At 37.7% G+C, this 16,663-nt stretch overlaps 1 protein-coding gene across 1 annotated transcript in view; it reads left to right on the forward strand.

The window, feature by feature from the left end:
• Window positions 1-13,181, forward strand: part of RASSF6 (Ras association domain family member 6) — a 52,870-nt gene extending 39,689 nt beyond the window's left edge. Inside the window, 7 exon segments of the mRNA XM_032592970.1 lie at window positions 830-927; window positions 2,339-2,523; window positions 6,626-6,727; window positions 7,074-7,126; window positions 11,988-12,129; window positions 12,236-12,333; window positions 12,435-13,181. Coding sequence (XP_032448861.1) covers window positions 830-927; window positions 2,339-2,523; window positions 6,626-6,727; window positions 7,074-7,126; window positions 11,988-12,129; window positions 12,236-12,333; window positions 12,435-12,510 — 754 coding nt within the window. The 3' untranslated portion in view covers window positions 12,511-13,181.
• Window positions 13,182-16,663: the final 3,482 nt, after the last annotated feature.

The raw sequence follows: 16,663 nt of genomic DNA on the forward strand, positions 1-16,663 counted from the left end.
AAATGGAAACAGGTGACTCTGATGACGAAGACGATGAAAATGATAACTTTGAGCACATACTGAGTGCTTACTCTGTATTGGGCACTATTTCAAGAATTTTACACAAATTAACCCACTTAATCTTCTCAGCAACCTCACACTGTTATCATCCCCATCTTATAGATAAGGACACAGAGAAGTGACGTGGCTAAGACCAAATAAATGAAGTAAAAGTGACTGTTGGTCCAGCTGGTAAAAATAAGTAGCTGCCCAGTTTTATGTATTGTAATTATTAGAATGCATTGAAAATTGTTAGTGTCCTATATATAAATCATGTTTTAGAAAAGAAGCTTCCCATACACTTTCCTCCTTTGTAAATTGCATTCTTAGTGGTAAAGAGCCTTAAAGGTAGGCACCGCATCTTATTGAGAGCCACTCTACCCAAAAATGCTTTGAATACAATAGGAACTCAAAGTATGTTGGCAGAATGAACAGTTTTATATCTAAACTCTCCTAAGAGCATTGTAAGGTATCTGTGTAATGATGGATTATGTTGGTTTCCACTAATTCCATTTGCATACACACATTTTAGAGAATCTATATAACCTTGTATTTCAGGGTTTACTCAATTATTATATCAGATCTGCTCAAAATCAGTACAGGAATTATTTAAAATACCCACTGACCATCCCGGTATAAATATAATTTTAATAATATCATAAAATTGTTATAATTTGGGATATGCCTACCATAGTCCCTCAGTATCATATTAATACTCTAAATCTGAAAATCATCATAAGGCTTATTATGAATAGAATTGATGCCATTTACAAGATTTATTACTTTTCAGGGGAATGACACGCTGGGGGGAATTTGATGATCTTTACCGTATTAGTGAGCTGGACAGAACCCAGATTCCAGCATCTAAAGGAACAGATTCCCAAGAAGGTCAGTATCAAACTTTTATTAATGAAGAGACATTTTTTATGTAAATCACGAATCCTAAATGTTTCTCTGAAATTTAACAGTTTACACACCACTATTTAATAAAACTCTTATGTTAAAAAAATCCCTTAGGATCATACTAATTTAAGTCACTACAGTGCTCATGTGATGTTTAAGAACTTTACTACATAAAAATACGATGATTTTTTTAAATTACATCAAGTCACTTAGATTTACTAGGTTAGGGAAAGCTAATGGTTTGAATAAACTTGTATACGTAAAATTCTTTAATATTTTCCCCAAAGTTGGGATCATTTATTATACTCAGCAGCTTTTTATGTCAGACCAAGCCCCTCACCTTAAATTCTACATCTTTTTAGAAGCTGAATGTCTTAGTTAATGGATATTTGCGTGACAACACTTCCCAGAAAGAGGCAAATATACTGGAGTCAATATATTTAATTGACTCCAGTATATTGTTGTTGACAATTGTCAACAACATTGTAATTGCATATTGTACATTACATTGTATATTGTAATTGACTCCAGTTGTTTCAAGCATTTATTTGAAAAAGAGAAATCAACTTGAACATCAAATGAATTCATATCAAACATGACAAACCAATGGTAAATGGCAGCTCCTATGGCATGTGACATCAGTAGTCATAATGATGATGTGATAGTTGTAATATTACTAGCTGTCATTTACTGAGACTCTGATAAGTGTCCGGTATGATGTCATATATCTTACATAGATTTGGTTTTCATATAATATGTAGAGATACAAGGAGGAGCTGATGACTGGGGTTGGGAGCAGAGTTCATGTTTCTGGGGTGGCCGGCCGTCTTACCAAGCTGACTTCAGATTGAAAATAGTACCCTGCCGACATTACCTTCATGAATGTACCAACAACTTCCAATGTTGAGTTATTTTTTCCAAACGTTTCTCAAGTCAGTCTTCTCTGCTGTCTCTGTAGCAACCCATGTTCAATAACAACCATGATACTCCTTCCAGGATTCCCTTATTTTTGTGTGATGGCCCTTGGCATCTTTCATATTAGGGTCCTTCCAGTTAGCCCTTTGAAAACACTCATGAAACCCAAGGGAATTCTGATTTCTAATTCTAAATTCTAAGGGAATTCTATGGTGTCTTGGCACCAGAGATACCACAAAAACCTAGTTGCAAAAGCACCAATGCTAGAAGAAAATGAAATCTCCCATGCCTATGGGTTGGTACTCTAATTACAATAGACACTTCTTTAAAATCCCAAGGTTAAATGGAATACTATTTCCCACTGTTTGAAGCATTATAGTTCACTGCTTAGCTGCATATTTACTTATTAAATACATATACAAATTCACCCAAAGAGGTAGGCAGCTAAATGATATGGCCTTATAATCTTTATTCTTCCTAGATTATTTATCTTATCCCAGTAGCACTCTGAAGGCTTATGCAGATGAAGAGCCAGAATCCCCATTGCTCTATCGCACCATGAGTGAAGCAACCCTGGTGAGAAAAAGGATGAAGCCTCCAATGATGGACAGAAAAGACAGACAGAAGCATAGGGCCTCTATTAATGGGCACTTCTATAACCATGAAGTGAGTTTTGATTCCGCTAATGTCATTTGAAAATGATGTCTATTTTTTTTTAATTTTTTTTAACGTTTTATTTATTTTTGAGACAGGGAGAGACAGAGCATGAACAGGGGAGGGTCAGAGAGAGAGGGAGACACAGAATCTGAAACAGGCTCCGGGCTCCGAACTGTCAGCACAGAGCCCGACGTGGAGCTCGAACTCACAGACCGCGAGATCATGACCTGGGCCAAAGTCGGCCGCTTAACTGACTGAGCCACCCAGGCGCCCCCGAAAATGATGTCTATTTTAACAACACCGCTCAATTCAACTTACAATTAAAATAGTACTAATAAAATAGTGGTAGTGTATTTAATATTTATTGGGTACTCTCTATGTGTTAGGTGTTAAACTGTTTTAAATTGGATTTTGATGGATTATCTCATCAATCACTAAAACAATTCTATGAAACAGGTACCATTATTTTCCCTACCTTACGTGAGTCAACTGAGGTTCACAGTGGTTAAGCAGTTTGTCTTAGGTCACACTACTTTTAAGTAGCAGATCGGAACTTGAAACCAGCTTTGTCTGACTCCAGAACCCTTTATTAACCACCGTGATGAATGAGCCCTATCTAAGTGGCAGGTTCTGTACCAAACACTGGGGATCTGAAGATGATTCCGATGATGCCTCTGCCAGCATGGAGCTCAGGTGTTGGGCAAAGAAATCAGTAATCGACAAATGGCATTAGAATAATGTAAATGATACGATGGAGATTGGTTCAAAGTACATTTGAACATTAACATTTAAATAGAGGGGAAAAAACGCCATAGACCTATTATTCCAATAAATCAAACTTCTCATTTTGTCACATCTCCTTCCAGGTCTTGTACATATACACATATTTTTTTTATGCAAGGATTTTTATGCAAGGGTTAGTTGTTTATAATTTTTATTCTGATATAATTTTTATTCTGATTTTTCACTTAATGTGTTAAATTTATGTGTTTCTTTTCCACAGTTTTTGTAAGACGTTTCACTTTGCCGAAGGTAGGCAATGTGTCATCTTTTTTTTTTTTTTAACTCAAATTTTTCATTGCCTGGTACTTCAGCAATTATTCATCCATTCATTTAATAAATACTTAAAAAGCACTTGCTCTGTGCCAGGTACCATTCTGAGCCCTTTCATACAAAATGTTAACTCATTCATCGTAAGCTTTTTTCCTGTAGGGCTTTCTACCTTATTCCTTCCTCTACCCTTGGGAGCATATCCACGGTGTGCCTTTGGAGACCGGTGGGGAGAAACCTCCTTCGTGAATTCTTTGTTCAAATTAGATATCTTCCTGGCTCAAGCATTTACCCTTAGCCATAAAGTAATTTTGACAATCCCCCATAGATGTGCAATGACCAATTGTCCTGGTTTCTATTTCTCAGAATCACGCCGTGTCATCATCTTGTGGGGTGATTTGTGTTAAAGAAGGCTGTGAAAGCCACATTGTTCCAAATGAGCGGCTTCCAGATGGGACCCCTGTACTAAGAATGAAATTGGCACTAAGTTGGCAGCACGGTGTAGTGGCTAAATGCTTGGGTGCCGGAGCTTGACAATCTGATTTCAAATTCTTGCTGAGCAAAGTTTAAAGCTACCTCCATCTCTTAGCCTTTATCATTCCTACTTTACAAGGTTGTTGATGGGACTAAATGGAATAAGGGGAGCTAAGAACTTAGCACAGCATCCGGCACAAAGGAAGAACTCAATTTACATTAGCTTTATTGTCGTTCGTTAAAAGAGATCAAGCTACACATATTTCATACAGATGCCAGTCGCTGCATTGTAATAACTAGCAGGAAAAAAAAAACCCAAAAAACATTCTATCCATGGATGGGCAGTGAGAGGCATCTAGGAGTTTAAGTTGATAGAGTCATAAGATGTGTTTTTATATCATGATACCCCACGATAACACCAATATTGTTAGGACATGAATAACACTCATTTCAGAGGGTTAGATTATGATATTTGTATATAAGTTATGACTGTTGACTTGACCTGTGGTATATTTCTATCCGTGCAATAAGGATAGATGATTTTATTTCATTATGTGTTTTGGCCAACAAAACTAATCTAAAACTCTGAAAAACATGATTCCAAATTCATTGTATGTTGGTACTTTAGATGGGCTCTTGGGGTCATCTAGTCCCACTCTCTTATTTTACAAATGAAATCCTTGAGGCCTCTTTAGGCCTCAATGTGAAGTGAGTTGACAAAGTTGGAGTTAGACACTATGATCCAGTTCTCCTAAATCCTCATCTAGTGCCGTTGCCAAACTCCATAAAGATTCTTCTTATAAACAACATCAAGCCACATATGTAACATATCCTTGCCTTAGTGCCAGATGAACGTATGGCTCTCCAGGGCTCCACAGAACTCATAAGCACTGGTCTTATGTGTCACAGAGTGATTCATCAATGCCTCACAATGTCCACGAACATTGAATTTTCTCATACTTAGCAAGAGTTTATTCCAGACAGCCTCCATATATCTACTTTGAAAAATTATTTCCATATCCATATTTCTACTCACACAAGTGCTGTGCATATATGCACTTTAATGTTTATTTTGACATTTATTTACTGGTTTCCCAATATAAGGCTCATCTATCTAACATTCCATTGAGCCACCCAGAACCCACCCATCTCCATGTCTGCTGAACCCACCATCCCCCTCTTCTAGAGTCTTGGAACACTATTAATATTACGTTTTATTTGTTGTTAGTTATAGTTAATTTATTTTAAATATTTGAACCACATTGAAGAATGGTATGATTATCTAGTGAAAATGTTTTGAACATCCTCAAATGATGTCTTACCTAACTTAATTCTAGAAACAATGTAAAGTTGCTTAAAAGGATGCATAGTATCCAACAACAAAGAAAGCAAACACAAGAAAACAAAACTTTTAAATTGGTGATTTGTGATTTTTCTTTCTTTGCCCATAAGAAGGCCAGTTTCACCAGATGCTCAGTATCACTCCTCATTGGGGAAATACAAATCAAAACCACATTGAGATACCCCCTCACACTGGTCAGAGTGACTAAAATTAACAACTCAGGAAACAACAGATGCTGGTGAGGATGTGGAGAAACGGGAACCGTCTTGCACTGTTGGTGGCAATGCAACCTGGTGCAGCTGCTCTGGAAAACGTGAGAAGGTTCCTCAAAAAATTAAAAATAGAACTACCTTACAACCCAACAATAGCACTACTAGGAATTCATCCAAAGGATACAGGAGTGCTGATTCACAGGGGCACATGTACCCCAATGTTCATAGCAATGCTTTCAACAATAGACAAATTATGGAAAGAGCCCAAACTTCCATTAACTGATGAATGGATAAAGATGTTGTACACACACACACACACACACACACACCATACACACACAAACACACAATGGAATACTACTCATCAATCAAAAAGAATGAACTGGAGGATATTATGCTAAGTGAAATAAGTCAGTCAGAAAAAGACAGATATCATCTGTTTCACTCTCAATTTGAGAAACTTAGATGGCCATAAAGGGAAGGGAAGGAAAAGTAAGTTACAGAGAGGGAGGCAAACCAAAAAAACTCTTAAATACAGAGAACAAACTGAGGGTTGGTGGGGGTGAGGGGTGGCCAAGACTACACTGTGTACACTGTGTGTTAGCTAACGGACAATAAAGTATTAAAATATAATATAATATAGGGGCGCCTGGGTGGCGCAGTCGGTTAAGCGTCCGACTTCAGCCAGGTCACGATTCTCGCGGTCCGTGAGTTCGAGCCCCGCGTCAGGCTCTGGGCTGATGGCTCGGAGCCTGGAGCCTGTTTCCGATTCTGTGTCTCCCTCTCTCTCTGCCCCTCCCCCGTTCATGCTCTGTCTCTCTCTGTCCCAAAAATAAATAAACGTTGAAAAAAAACTTTAAAAAAAAATATATAATATAATATAATATAATATAATATAATATAATATAATATTGGGCTCCTCAAAAAAGAAGTAGGAGAAGGAGAAGGAGGCCAGTTTCACCATATTGATTCTTGTTAGTTTAATGTAAATTTAAGAATTTCCATGGTAATATTTTGTTGCTGTTGTTTCTAGACATCAATTTTCACTCCAGCCTTTGGATCAGAAACCAAAGTCAGAATAAACAGTAATATGAGAACTGAAGAAGTAATTGAGCAACTTCTCCAAAAATTTAAGGTAATCTTTATCACTAAACTGAGCTATAACTGTCTTGTATATAAGTTAACTATAGGTACATAAATGTACTCTTCTGAAAAAGACCTGTGAACATGTACATCTAAATTAAATGGTTCATTTCCGAAGAATTCTTTCTTACGAATAACACCTTTTCATAATTGGGCCTTGAGAGATTATATATTCTCTCAACAGGGAGCAGAAAAGGATTCTTGTCCTAAAAGTGTATAACAAAACTGAGGAAAAAGATACAGATTTGGGGTCTGGTTGGCTCAGAAAACATCTGCCAATGACCAATCAATCAAATATGAAAGAATTCATGTCTGCTTATTTTTTTTTCCATTGACAGATTGAAAATAGTGCCCAGGATTTCGCACTTTACATTATTTTTGCAACAGGAGGGTAAGTGTGATGCCTCTTTTACACGATTCCAGTATGTTATAGTTTTCTGCCCACAGGGGAGGCCCAAGAGCAGCTAACCCTCTTTCTGTGGAAGAAAGGAAGGAAGGGAAGAAGAAGAAAGTGGGGAGGGTATTTTAGAAGGTTATTCATATTGCACAGTTTCAGAGGAAGATAACCTACGAATAAGATATCCTAGAAGAGTTTATATACAAAAGAGTTTGCTTTTTGGCCAGACATCAAATTACTGAATGGCAGTCAGTGCCTGCGAGAGTCTATGGAGAGTTCCAAAGAATTGTTACACCACTGAAGTCACTTGAACTTCTGGACCTCTTTCTTTTTGGCTTTCCCTTCTCCTTCTAGCTCTTACTGCAGTCATCAATGCATACCATTTGTCTCTGATCTTGTTATTACCTCTTTCTTACACAGTGTCTGACACACTGTAGGAGCGTTCTCTCTTCCTCAGTAGAGAAAAATATGCAGAAGTTGGTGGTAGGGAGCAAAAGGTTAGCATTGGAAAGAGGCTATATGTGGGGTGCTGGGAACAGGATGGAAGAGAGATTAGAGAAAAATCTAAGGCAATAGTGAAATGATCTTTTTGAAAACTCTTAAGTTGAAAAAAATTATATATTAAATTGTAGAAATATCTCCAGTTAGAGTTTAAGTGTCAGAATGTTTGAGCCAGAAATTGAACAGAATAAAATAATACATTTTGATACCAGGACAACTGTAAGAAAATGGAAGTCGGATCTTCAAACATATACAAAATTAAAGTCCTTATTAATTTAAAGCTTAAATGTAAGAAATATAAAGTGTAAAAATTCTAAGGGTGTGTGTATATATTCATATTCTAATTGTTTAGGAAAAAACTAAAAGGTATAAAATAAAAAGCAGAGACAAGGGCGCCTGGGTGGCTCTGTTGGTTAAGCGTCCGACTTCAGCTCTGGTCATGATCTCACAGCTCATGGGTTGAGCCCCATGTCAGGCTCTGTGCTGACAGCTCAGAGCCTGGAGTCTGCTTCAGATTCTGTGTCTTCCTCTCTCTTTTGACCCTCCCCCACTCACACTCTGTCTCTCTCTCTCTCAAAAATAAATAAAATGTTTAAAAATTTTAAATAAATAAATAAAAAGCAGGGACAGACTTATAAAAATGTAAAAGAAACAGCAAATTACGAAAAATATCAGATAAAAATTTAATACGTATAATATCAAATAGTTCTTGCAAAGTGACAACAAAAAGACAACTTAATGAAAATAGAACCCACAATGCAATATTATCTCATATTTATCGGATTGGCGAAATGTTTTTGAAGGATTCTACCTATGTGTGGTGTGGTGAAGGGTAAAAGGGTATTTTCATGCAGTTTTGGTGAAAATATGGCTGTCTTTACTTTTTTGGAACTCATTCTAACAGTATTATTAAAATTTACAGTATAAGTACCCTTTAACCTGGCAATGCCACTGCTGAGAATCTATTCCACAAAACTAAAAGGACTAGTACCTATAGATTTATGTGCAAGGCTATTTATAATGACAAAAAATTAAAGACAAAGTCACCTATCACAGAAGAATGATTGAATAAGTGGTTATGCAGCCATTAAATGGAATGTGTCAGATTATACCAGTTAAATGGAGGGGATTCCATAATATATATTACATGAAAGATGCAACATGACTAAAAATGTATATCATATGATCCCATTTTTCTAGAGGAATTACAAACCCCTATTTAAATATAGGGGTATATATGATCATATGATCAGGAAGAAAGGTATGAAATGATAAATATGAAGTCACTGATACCACTTACCCTGTTAGGGGGTCAGGACAATGCAGGAAAGAGGATGGAAGGAGGAGGAGCACAGAAGGAAAAACAAAAACAAGTAAATCATTTTTTTAAAATATGTCTGCGATAAAAACAGCAAGTATGACATGACCACCTGTACGTATTGTGTGTTTGTGTGCATAAAGAGATATACGAAGGGTTGGCCACACAGAGGGTAAGGCTGATTGTCTCAGGGTTCTGGGATTCCAGGTGATTTTTACTTTCTGCCTTTTACTTTTCCCCATAGTTTCAATTACAGTAGCATACGTGGTTTTTTAAGACTTTACTGGGGAAGGGGCACCCAGGTGGCTCAGTCAGTTAAGTGTCCCTCCGACTCCTGCTCAGGTCTTGATCTAGCGGTTTTTGAGTTTGAGCCCCACGTCGCACTCCCTCTGACACGTTGGAGCCTGCTTCCGATTATGTGTCTCCCTCTCTCAACCCCCTCCCCACTTGCTCTCTGTCTGTCTCTCTCTCTCAAAAATAAAACATAAAAAAAAATTTTTTTTTAACCTTTATTGAGGAATAATCGGGAATAATTGACAAATATAATTGCTATATTGAAAGTACAATGTGATGATCTGATACACATATACATTATGGGATGATTACCAAGATCAAGATAATTAACATATCCTCACATCACATAATTAAGGCTTTTTGGGTATGTGTGAGAATGCTTACGATCTACTCTCAGCAACTATCAAATGTACAATACCATACTATTAACTCTGGTCACCAAGCTGGAGATTAAATCCTCAGAACTTATTTATATAATAACTGAAAATTTGTACATATATCCCCCTCGTTTCCCTCCCTGATAGCAGGAATTATTTTTATAATTAGAAAAAAAATGTTTATTTTCACCACAGAACTGTAGTTCGTTAAAACTTTATCTGTGAAAATCATGTTTTATTTTGTTTTTCGTGTCAAAAATGCTTGCACACAAAATCCAGAACAGAAGATAACCCTAAGTAGCACCTTTTAGGGCTCAGGAACAGAGAAAAGAATGGAACCTATAGCACCTATTTAGGTATTAATCTGGAAAATAAAGGCAGGTGCATTTTAACACCTCGCATCTACTAAGCCCAGGATCTATAACAGTGTTTTTCAAATTCTAGTGCACTTCAGGATTACCTGAGAAGTTCATTTAAAATACAGATTCCCAAACCCCTCCAGATCTAGGAACAGTCTGGGAATATGTATTTCTTAATAATTATCCCAGAAGCAAATTCATGAAGCAAGAAACCTTGCTCTGGAATATTAAGAACGCAACAAACAGAGGAGGCAGTTATACCACATGTAGAGGTCAGAAGAGGATTCTAGTATGTTATTAAGATGAGCTAAATTACCGGGGCGGTAGTCTTGCCTCAGAAATGCAGAGGAATTAAAACAATGAACTCTGGCTCTGTGGAAACAAGAACGGATAACATTACTGACTTTTTCCTGGGGGTAAGTCCCACCCAGGAGATGAGCACAGTTCTGATTCTTGAAACTTTTAAGTGCCTGACATAATTGATTTCCTAGATGACAGTGTAGAAAGGACTAACTGGTCTACCCGTTTCCCTTTTCAGTCTCTTTCAACATAGCAGACAGATTGTTCTTTTTTTTTTCTTATAATTTATTGTTAAATTGGCTTAAATACAACACCCAGTGCTCATCCCAACAAGTGCCTCAATGCCCATCACCCATTTTCCCCTCTCCCCCACCCAGACAGATTGTTCTTTAACAATAGAAGTCAGACAATGTTATATCACTTCTCATCCTCCAGGGGTCTCCCTTCCCGCAATAAAGCCAGAGTCTTTATGCTGGTCTCAGTACGTGTTCACTTCAACATTTAATATTCCTTTCCTCATCTTTATGATAGCTTCCCTGGTCCCTTGCTGCTCTTTGATAGCATTAGGCATGCACTGACCTGTAGGATGCTCTACTTATCAACTTACTGTGTTTGGAACACACCTCCCAGAGAGCTCCGTGGTTCCATACCACATCTGCTTCTGGTTGTTTTCAAATGTTACATCTTCAGTGAAGCCTTTCTCAGCCACCCTACCAATAATTGCATACTTGTCCCCTGTACACACCTATTTACACAGACCCATACTTTCTATCCCTCTCCTTGCTTTATTTTTCTTCTGAGTACTTATCACTAATACATGATATGTTTCATTGGTGTATCCTCCTTATTGTCTGTGTCCTCCACTAGAACGTAAGTTTCGTAAGTGGATTTTACTCTGCTTTGTTTTAGAAGGTGCCCAGCACAGAGAACAATGCCTGACACATAGTAGGAACTCAAAAAATATTTGAGAAAGGAGGAAAGGAGATGAATGTAAGGACACAGTGTTCTGTTCGTGCTTCATTCTGATAAAAATGAAATGACAGATGTGAAATTATTTTGACAGAAAGTTGGAAGTGCTTTTGTGAGTGGGAGTATTTATAACTTTTGGAAATTTGAAATTCTTGGAATATACCAAATTGGAAGTTATTTCCTTTCTCATCTCATTATCATGGCATGGATGAAGCCCACAGATGAATGAAATAATAAAAACACTGACCTGTGATGTGAAAGACATTCTCAACATGTTTTTAAGGAAGATCCAAGGATTTGATTGAGATGAGAAACAAAGGAATAATTGAGGATAATTATAAAGTTTTGGACCTAAATAACTGGAAAGATGGAAATACATTAACCGAACTAGGAAAGAATTAATAAATATTTGTTGAATGAACGAATGAATGACAAATGATGAAGAATTTTTAGGTGTGTCGCTTGGTAAAAGCATAAATGGCACTGGAGATTTGTCTGAACATCCAAGCTAAAGGCAAGACTGAATTATCTGAGATACAAATCAAACCTTAAGATCTAGCAAGACAAAGAAGTTCTCCTTGGGTTCTTTTAAAGGTTTTACTTTTAATTTACTCCTTTGAATGAGTGCCTCCTGTTGTATGTTCTTCTTAGGTCTTCTCCCCACGTGAGCTAAAGAAAGAAAATGAGTGGACAACTTGTCTTTCTTCTTTTTCTCTAGGATGGACTGCTAACTATAGTTGATTCCTGTTTTCATTTGTAGAACGGAGGCGGCTAAAGAAGACAGATGTCCCGCTACTGCATAGGCTCGTGCAGGGACCTTCCAAAGAGAATGCTCGCATTTTCCTCATGGATAAAGATGAAAAAGAAATTAGCAGTGATGTATGGATACTGTCACCCTGAATCTCTCTTTGTTTCCTCCTAACCCAGCACCTCTCACAGAATCTGCATTCTTTTTTGTTTTGTTTTGTTTTGTTTCCCTTTTCAGGTGGCTCAGTACATTAACTTTCATTTCCCTCTCCTGGAATCCATCCTTCAAAGATTAAATGAAGAAGAGAAAAGAGAGATTCAAAGAACAATAACAAAGTAAGTTGGGAGTATGTATGCTGGGTGCCTATTCCTATAAGAGGTTCAGCGCACAAATTGTGTTCAATTTTTAATACCCTTTTTCTCCTTCTCCTTTTCAGATTCAGTACAGAAAAGGCTATTATAATGAAATGTCTCCAAAGTAAACGGGTAGTAAAAACTGAGACAACCGTTTAGCAGACCAGGCTGTAATTGCTGAAACTCTCAAACACTTCAGCAAAATTAGAGAGATATTACTATTTGATGAATGCACAAATTCCATACTTGCATTCATACAAATGTCTGTGAACTTGAATCTGTGGAAAATTGAATGTTGAAAAAGCTTGTCTCTCTTTGAAGTGATGAGTTGACCTAGGCTTCACAGTTGCACTGAAAGGAGCTGGAATTTGTTTCAGGAACTGAAACAAGCTTGGGTACTGTGTATCCAAAATACTTTCTTATAGTAAAACACTCCATGAACTTGAACCTAAATGATGTCTTCAGATATCATGTAGGGTAAACTTCTTTCAGCTTGAACTGTCAAGAGAATTAAAAAATCATCAACAGATTCTCACAACTGATTCAGAAGTAAAAGCTGCCGGCTCTTGAAATAAAAAGGAAGCACACTCTTACCCTACAAAGGAGTCTGATAGTGAATGATGGTGTTTCTCAGCTCCGTGCAAACTCTAGCTTCTTCATGAAACCCAGGGCTGTCTCTATATGGTTGGTGGCTTTCGGCTATTTGTAACATCAGAGCTATCTGTCCTTTGGGATAGAAAAGATGATTGGATTTCTGTTAAGAAATCCAAATTGCAATTTCCTCAACCTGAACCTTTCTTTTTTTTTTTTTTTTCTGTTCTTCTCATGACTTTCAAAAAGTATTTTTAAGCAATTTTTTTTTTTTTTTTTTTTTTTTTTTTTTTTTTTTTTTTTTTTTAGAGAGAGAGAGAAACTAGGGGGGAGGGGCAGAGGGAGAGGGAGAAAGAGAATCTCAAGCAGACTCCACAGTCAGCACAAAGCCTGGTGTGGGCCTCCAGCTCATGACCCTGAGATCATGATCTGAGCCAAAATCAAGAGTCGGACACTTAACTGACTGAGCCACCCAGGTGCCCTGAGTTCTTAAGCATTTTAAAAAAGTCAGTTAAACTGGTTTTCATTATTTTTCCAAACAAGTATACCACAGAGACTTAATACGTTTAATGGGCTAGGACAAGAGTTGATCCACAATAACCATTTGTTGCCAGATGAAAACAAAGGATAATGCAACTGTTGTAGCAAAAAATAGGCAGGGAATCTGGAGCTCTGCTCTTTTTCTCCAAGACAACTCATCCCACAACTCCCAAGATACTTAAAAGTCTGCTAAAACTGACTTGAAGAAAGGGGGGACAAAAAACTGGTAATGCCACAAGTATCATCTATGATTTTATTTGTGAACTCTATGTTAAAATGGAATTTTATGCAACATTGGTCCATTCCCTAAACCACTTTCATTCACATTCCTCACAGGCATTGTGTTACCTGGTTTGATTACATTACATGTACTAAGGGAAAAGGTTGTATGTAACAAGCCCAAGTTCGAAGACTAATTATCAAAATTAAAATACGAAACATTTTTAGACAAAGATATTACTTCCTAGTGTCACCAAAACCGAAACCTAAACTCAATGAAGGTAAAAGTGTGCTGTGACCTTTGAGTCCTAGGAAATCTTTTATTGAGGAAAACAGAGGCTTGCATCATTATCTTTCCAGCTATCAGTTAATAAGAAATTATGTTCTCAGGGTGCCTGGGTGGCTCAGTCGATTGGGCATCTGACTCTTGGTTTCAGCTCAGGTCATGATCTCACGGTTCATGAGTTCAGACCCTGCTTGGGATCCTCTCTCTCTCCCTCTCTCTGTCCCTCTCTGCTCACATACCCTGTCTCTCTCAAAATAAATAAATAAACTTAAAAAAAAAAAAGAAAAATATCTCATCTTCCTAAAGTAGGGCAAAAGAAATTGTTAAAATTCAGAAAAAGTCTCATCTTGCTAAAGTAGGGCAAATGAAATTGTTAAAATTCAGTATACTTATAAAAATTTAAATTAGTGTCAAGTACCTGTCCTAAATGACAAAAGATTAATCATCAATATATTGAAAGTCTACAAGATATGTAAGAAAAATTCCAAGACATGGATAGAAAAAAAGAAAAGACAAAAAGACATGAAAAGTAAAATCACAGAAGAAATACAAAGAGCTACTAGGTGTGTTGTGAGAGGAGAGTTGTATCTTAATGGTGATCAACTGTATCCAGTAAGGAGACAGAAACACAGTGATTTAAGCAGGAGAAGTTTAATATAAAGAATTAAGCTGTGGGGCGTCTGGGTCGCTCCATGGGTTAATCGTCTGGCTCTTGATTTTGGCTCAGGTCATGATCTCATGGTATGTGAGATGGAGCCCCGCCATCAGTGCTGAGCCTGCCTGGAATTCTCTGCCCCGCCCCCACGTCTCTTTCTCTCTCAAAATAAATAAATGGCCTTTTTTTTTTTTTTTTTTAATTAAGCTGTGATGATAGGAGAATAGCTGTAAAGCAGAAGTGTGTGTGCCAGGATTGGGAGCTATAGGGGCCTCTTTTGCAGGAACCCAGTACAACTCTGTGCATCAGTTGGGCTGCAGTATCTTTGAAGCTGTGTGGGACAGAGGCTGGTCAGGTAGCTTACTAGATGGCCACCCCCGGGGGCCCTCTCTGTGAGCAGGCACTGAATCCAGGGGGTGGTGTGGAGAGCAGCGATTTGTGTTCAGGTACAGATGTGCACTCAGCTCCAGGCTGTGCCACCGCAAACCAAATCGAAAGATGGAGGAGTTGGGGGAACAAACGGTAAAGAAAGCTGCACCCTACAGGCAAACTGCCCTGGAGAAAGCACTCTGGGCAAAGCAGTGGAGGAAAAAAGTGGGCTTCCCCAAAACCTTGTCAGTCAGCCCTGGGAATCTGGAAAGACCAAATTTCCCGCTACAGTGCTTCTTCAGCGCCCTCTACCGACGAAGCAGGGCATCATGCACAATGCAAAGGAAACACACTTAAAGGGTCCATATCCATTTTCAAAGAACCAACAGCTAAGGATGAATCTGGAGCACAGAGTCAACAAAATAACTCGGATGTCATCAAAACACAAAGTTAAGAAAAGCAAAATGCACTTTTTGGTCTATTGGCAAAGATTAAGAAATGAGATTAAATACTCAGCAAATTACAATCAGATGGCCACTGAGACTACTGGTGGAAATACAAGTGGATATAACTTTTCTTGAAAGCAGTTCAGCAGTAAGTTCATCCTATAATTCAGCTTAGAGGATCCTATATTGAAATAATCAGTCATACAAAGCCATTGTGCAAAGATACGTATTATATTGCTATTGTGATAAAAATAATTAAGTAGCCTAAATTTTCAAAATTATGGAAAAAAAAACAGAAGGAAAAAAAACATTTACCCACAGAATATTATGCAGCTATTAGAATTATGTTTCCAAATAAATTGTAATTACGGAAGAAATTCTTCTTACATATCCAATATCTAAATAAGGATATACATACAAATATTCAAAATATCTATTATGCATAAAATATGCTTGTGTGTGTGTACACTAATATTTGTACCTACACACAAACCAAAAAGACATTAGATGTGGTTATATCTGAATTGTAGAATTATGGGTGAATCATTTCTTATTTTTCTATGCTTATTAAATAGCCTATAATAAACACGTGGTACTTTTTGAATTAGGGCATAGATAAGTTAGGATTAGAAAGTTACCAACAAGAAGTAGCAAGTACATGCAAGCACAGAGTCCTACCAGATGCAGAAAAATAAAATTATTTAATAAGACATTAACTTCGCTTCTGTGGTAGTTTTAAAATATATTCATAAAGTCTTTGATATTCCTCCTTTCAAGAGGTGGGGCCTAATCCTTCCCACCTTGCAAATGGACTGGACCTAGTGACTCAATCCTGATGAGCAGAGGACAGCAGAAGTGACAGTGTGCGATTTGGGCAACTAGGTCATATAACGCTGTGGCGTCCTTCTCGCTCATTCTCCTGGGTCACTGGCTCTGGGGGAAGCTGACTACCATGGCGAGAGCAGCCCCAGAGAAAGATTTGCATCATGGGAACAGAGACCTTTGCCAGAGCCAGCAACAATTGAGGCCTCCTGTCCACAGCCAGATGAGTGGGCCATGGGCTGGTCCCGGTCAAGCCTTCAGATGACACAGCCCTAACAGTTTGACTACAGCCTCCTGAGACACCCTGAGCCAGAAAACCCAGCTAACCCACTCCTGGATTCCTGATCTTTGGAAAATGTATGAGAAAATAAATGGTTGTTGTAG

Source organism: Lynx canadensis, chromosome B1, assembly GCF_007474595.2.
Source record: "Lynx canadensis isolate LIC74 chromosome B1, mLynCan4.pri.v2, whole genome shotgun sequence".
Classification (NCBI taxonomy): domain Eukaryota; kingdom Metazoa; phylum Chordata; class Mammalia; order Carnivora; family Felidae; genus Lynx; species Lynx canadensis.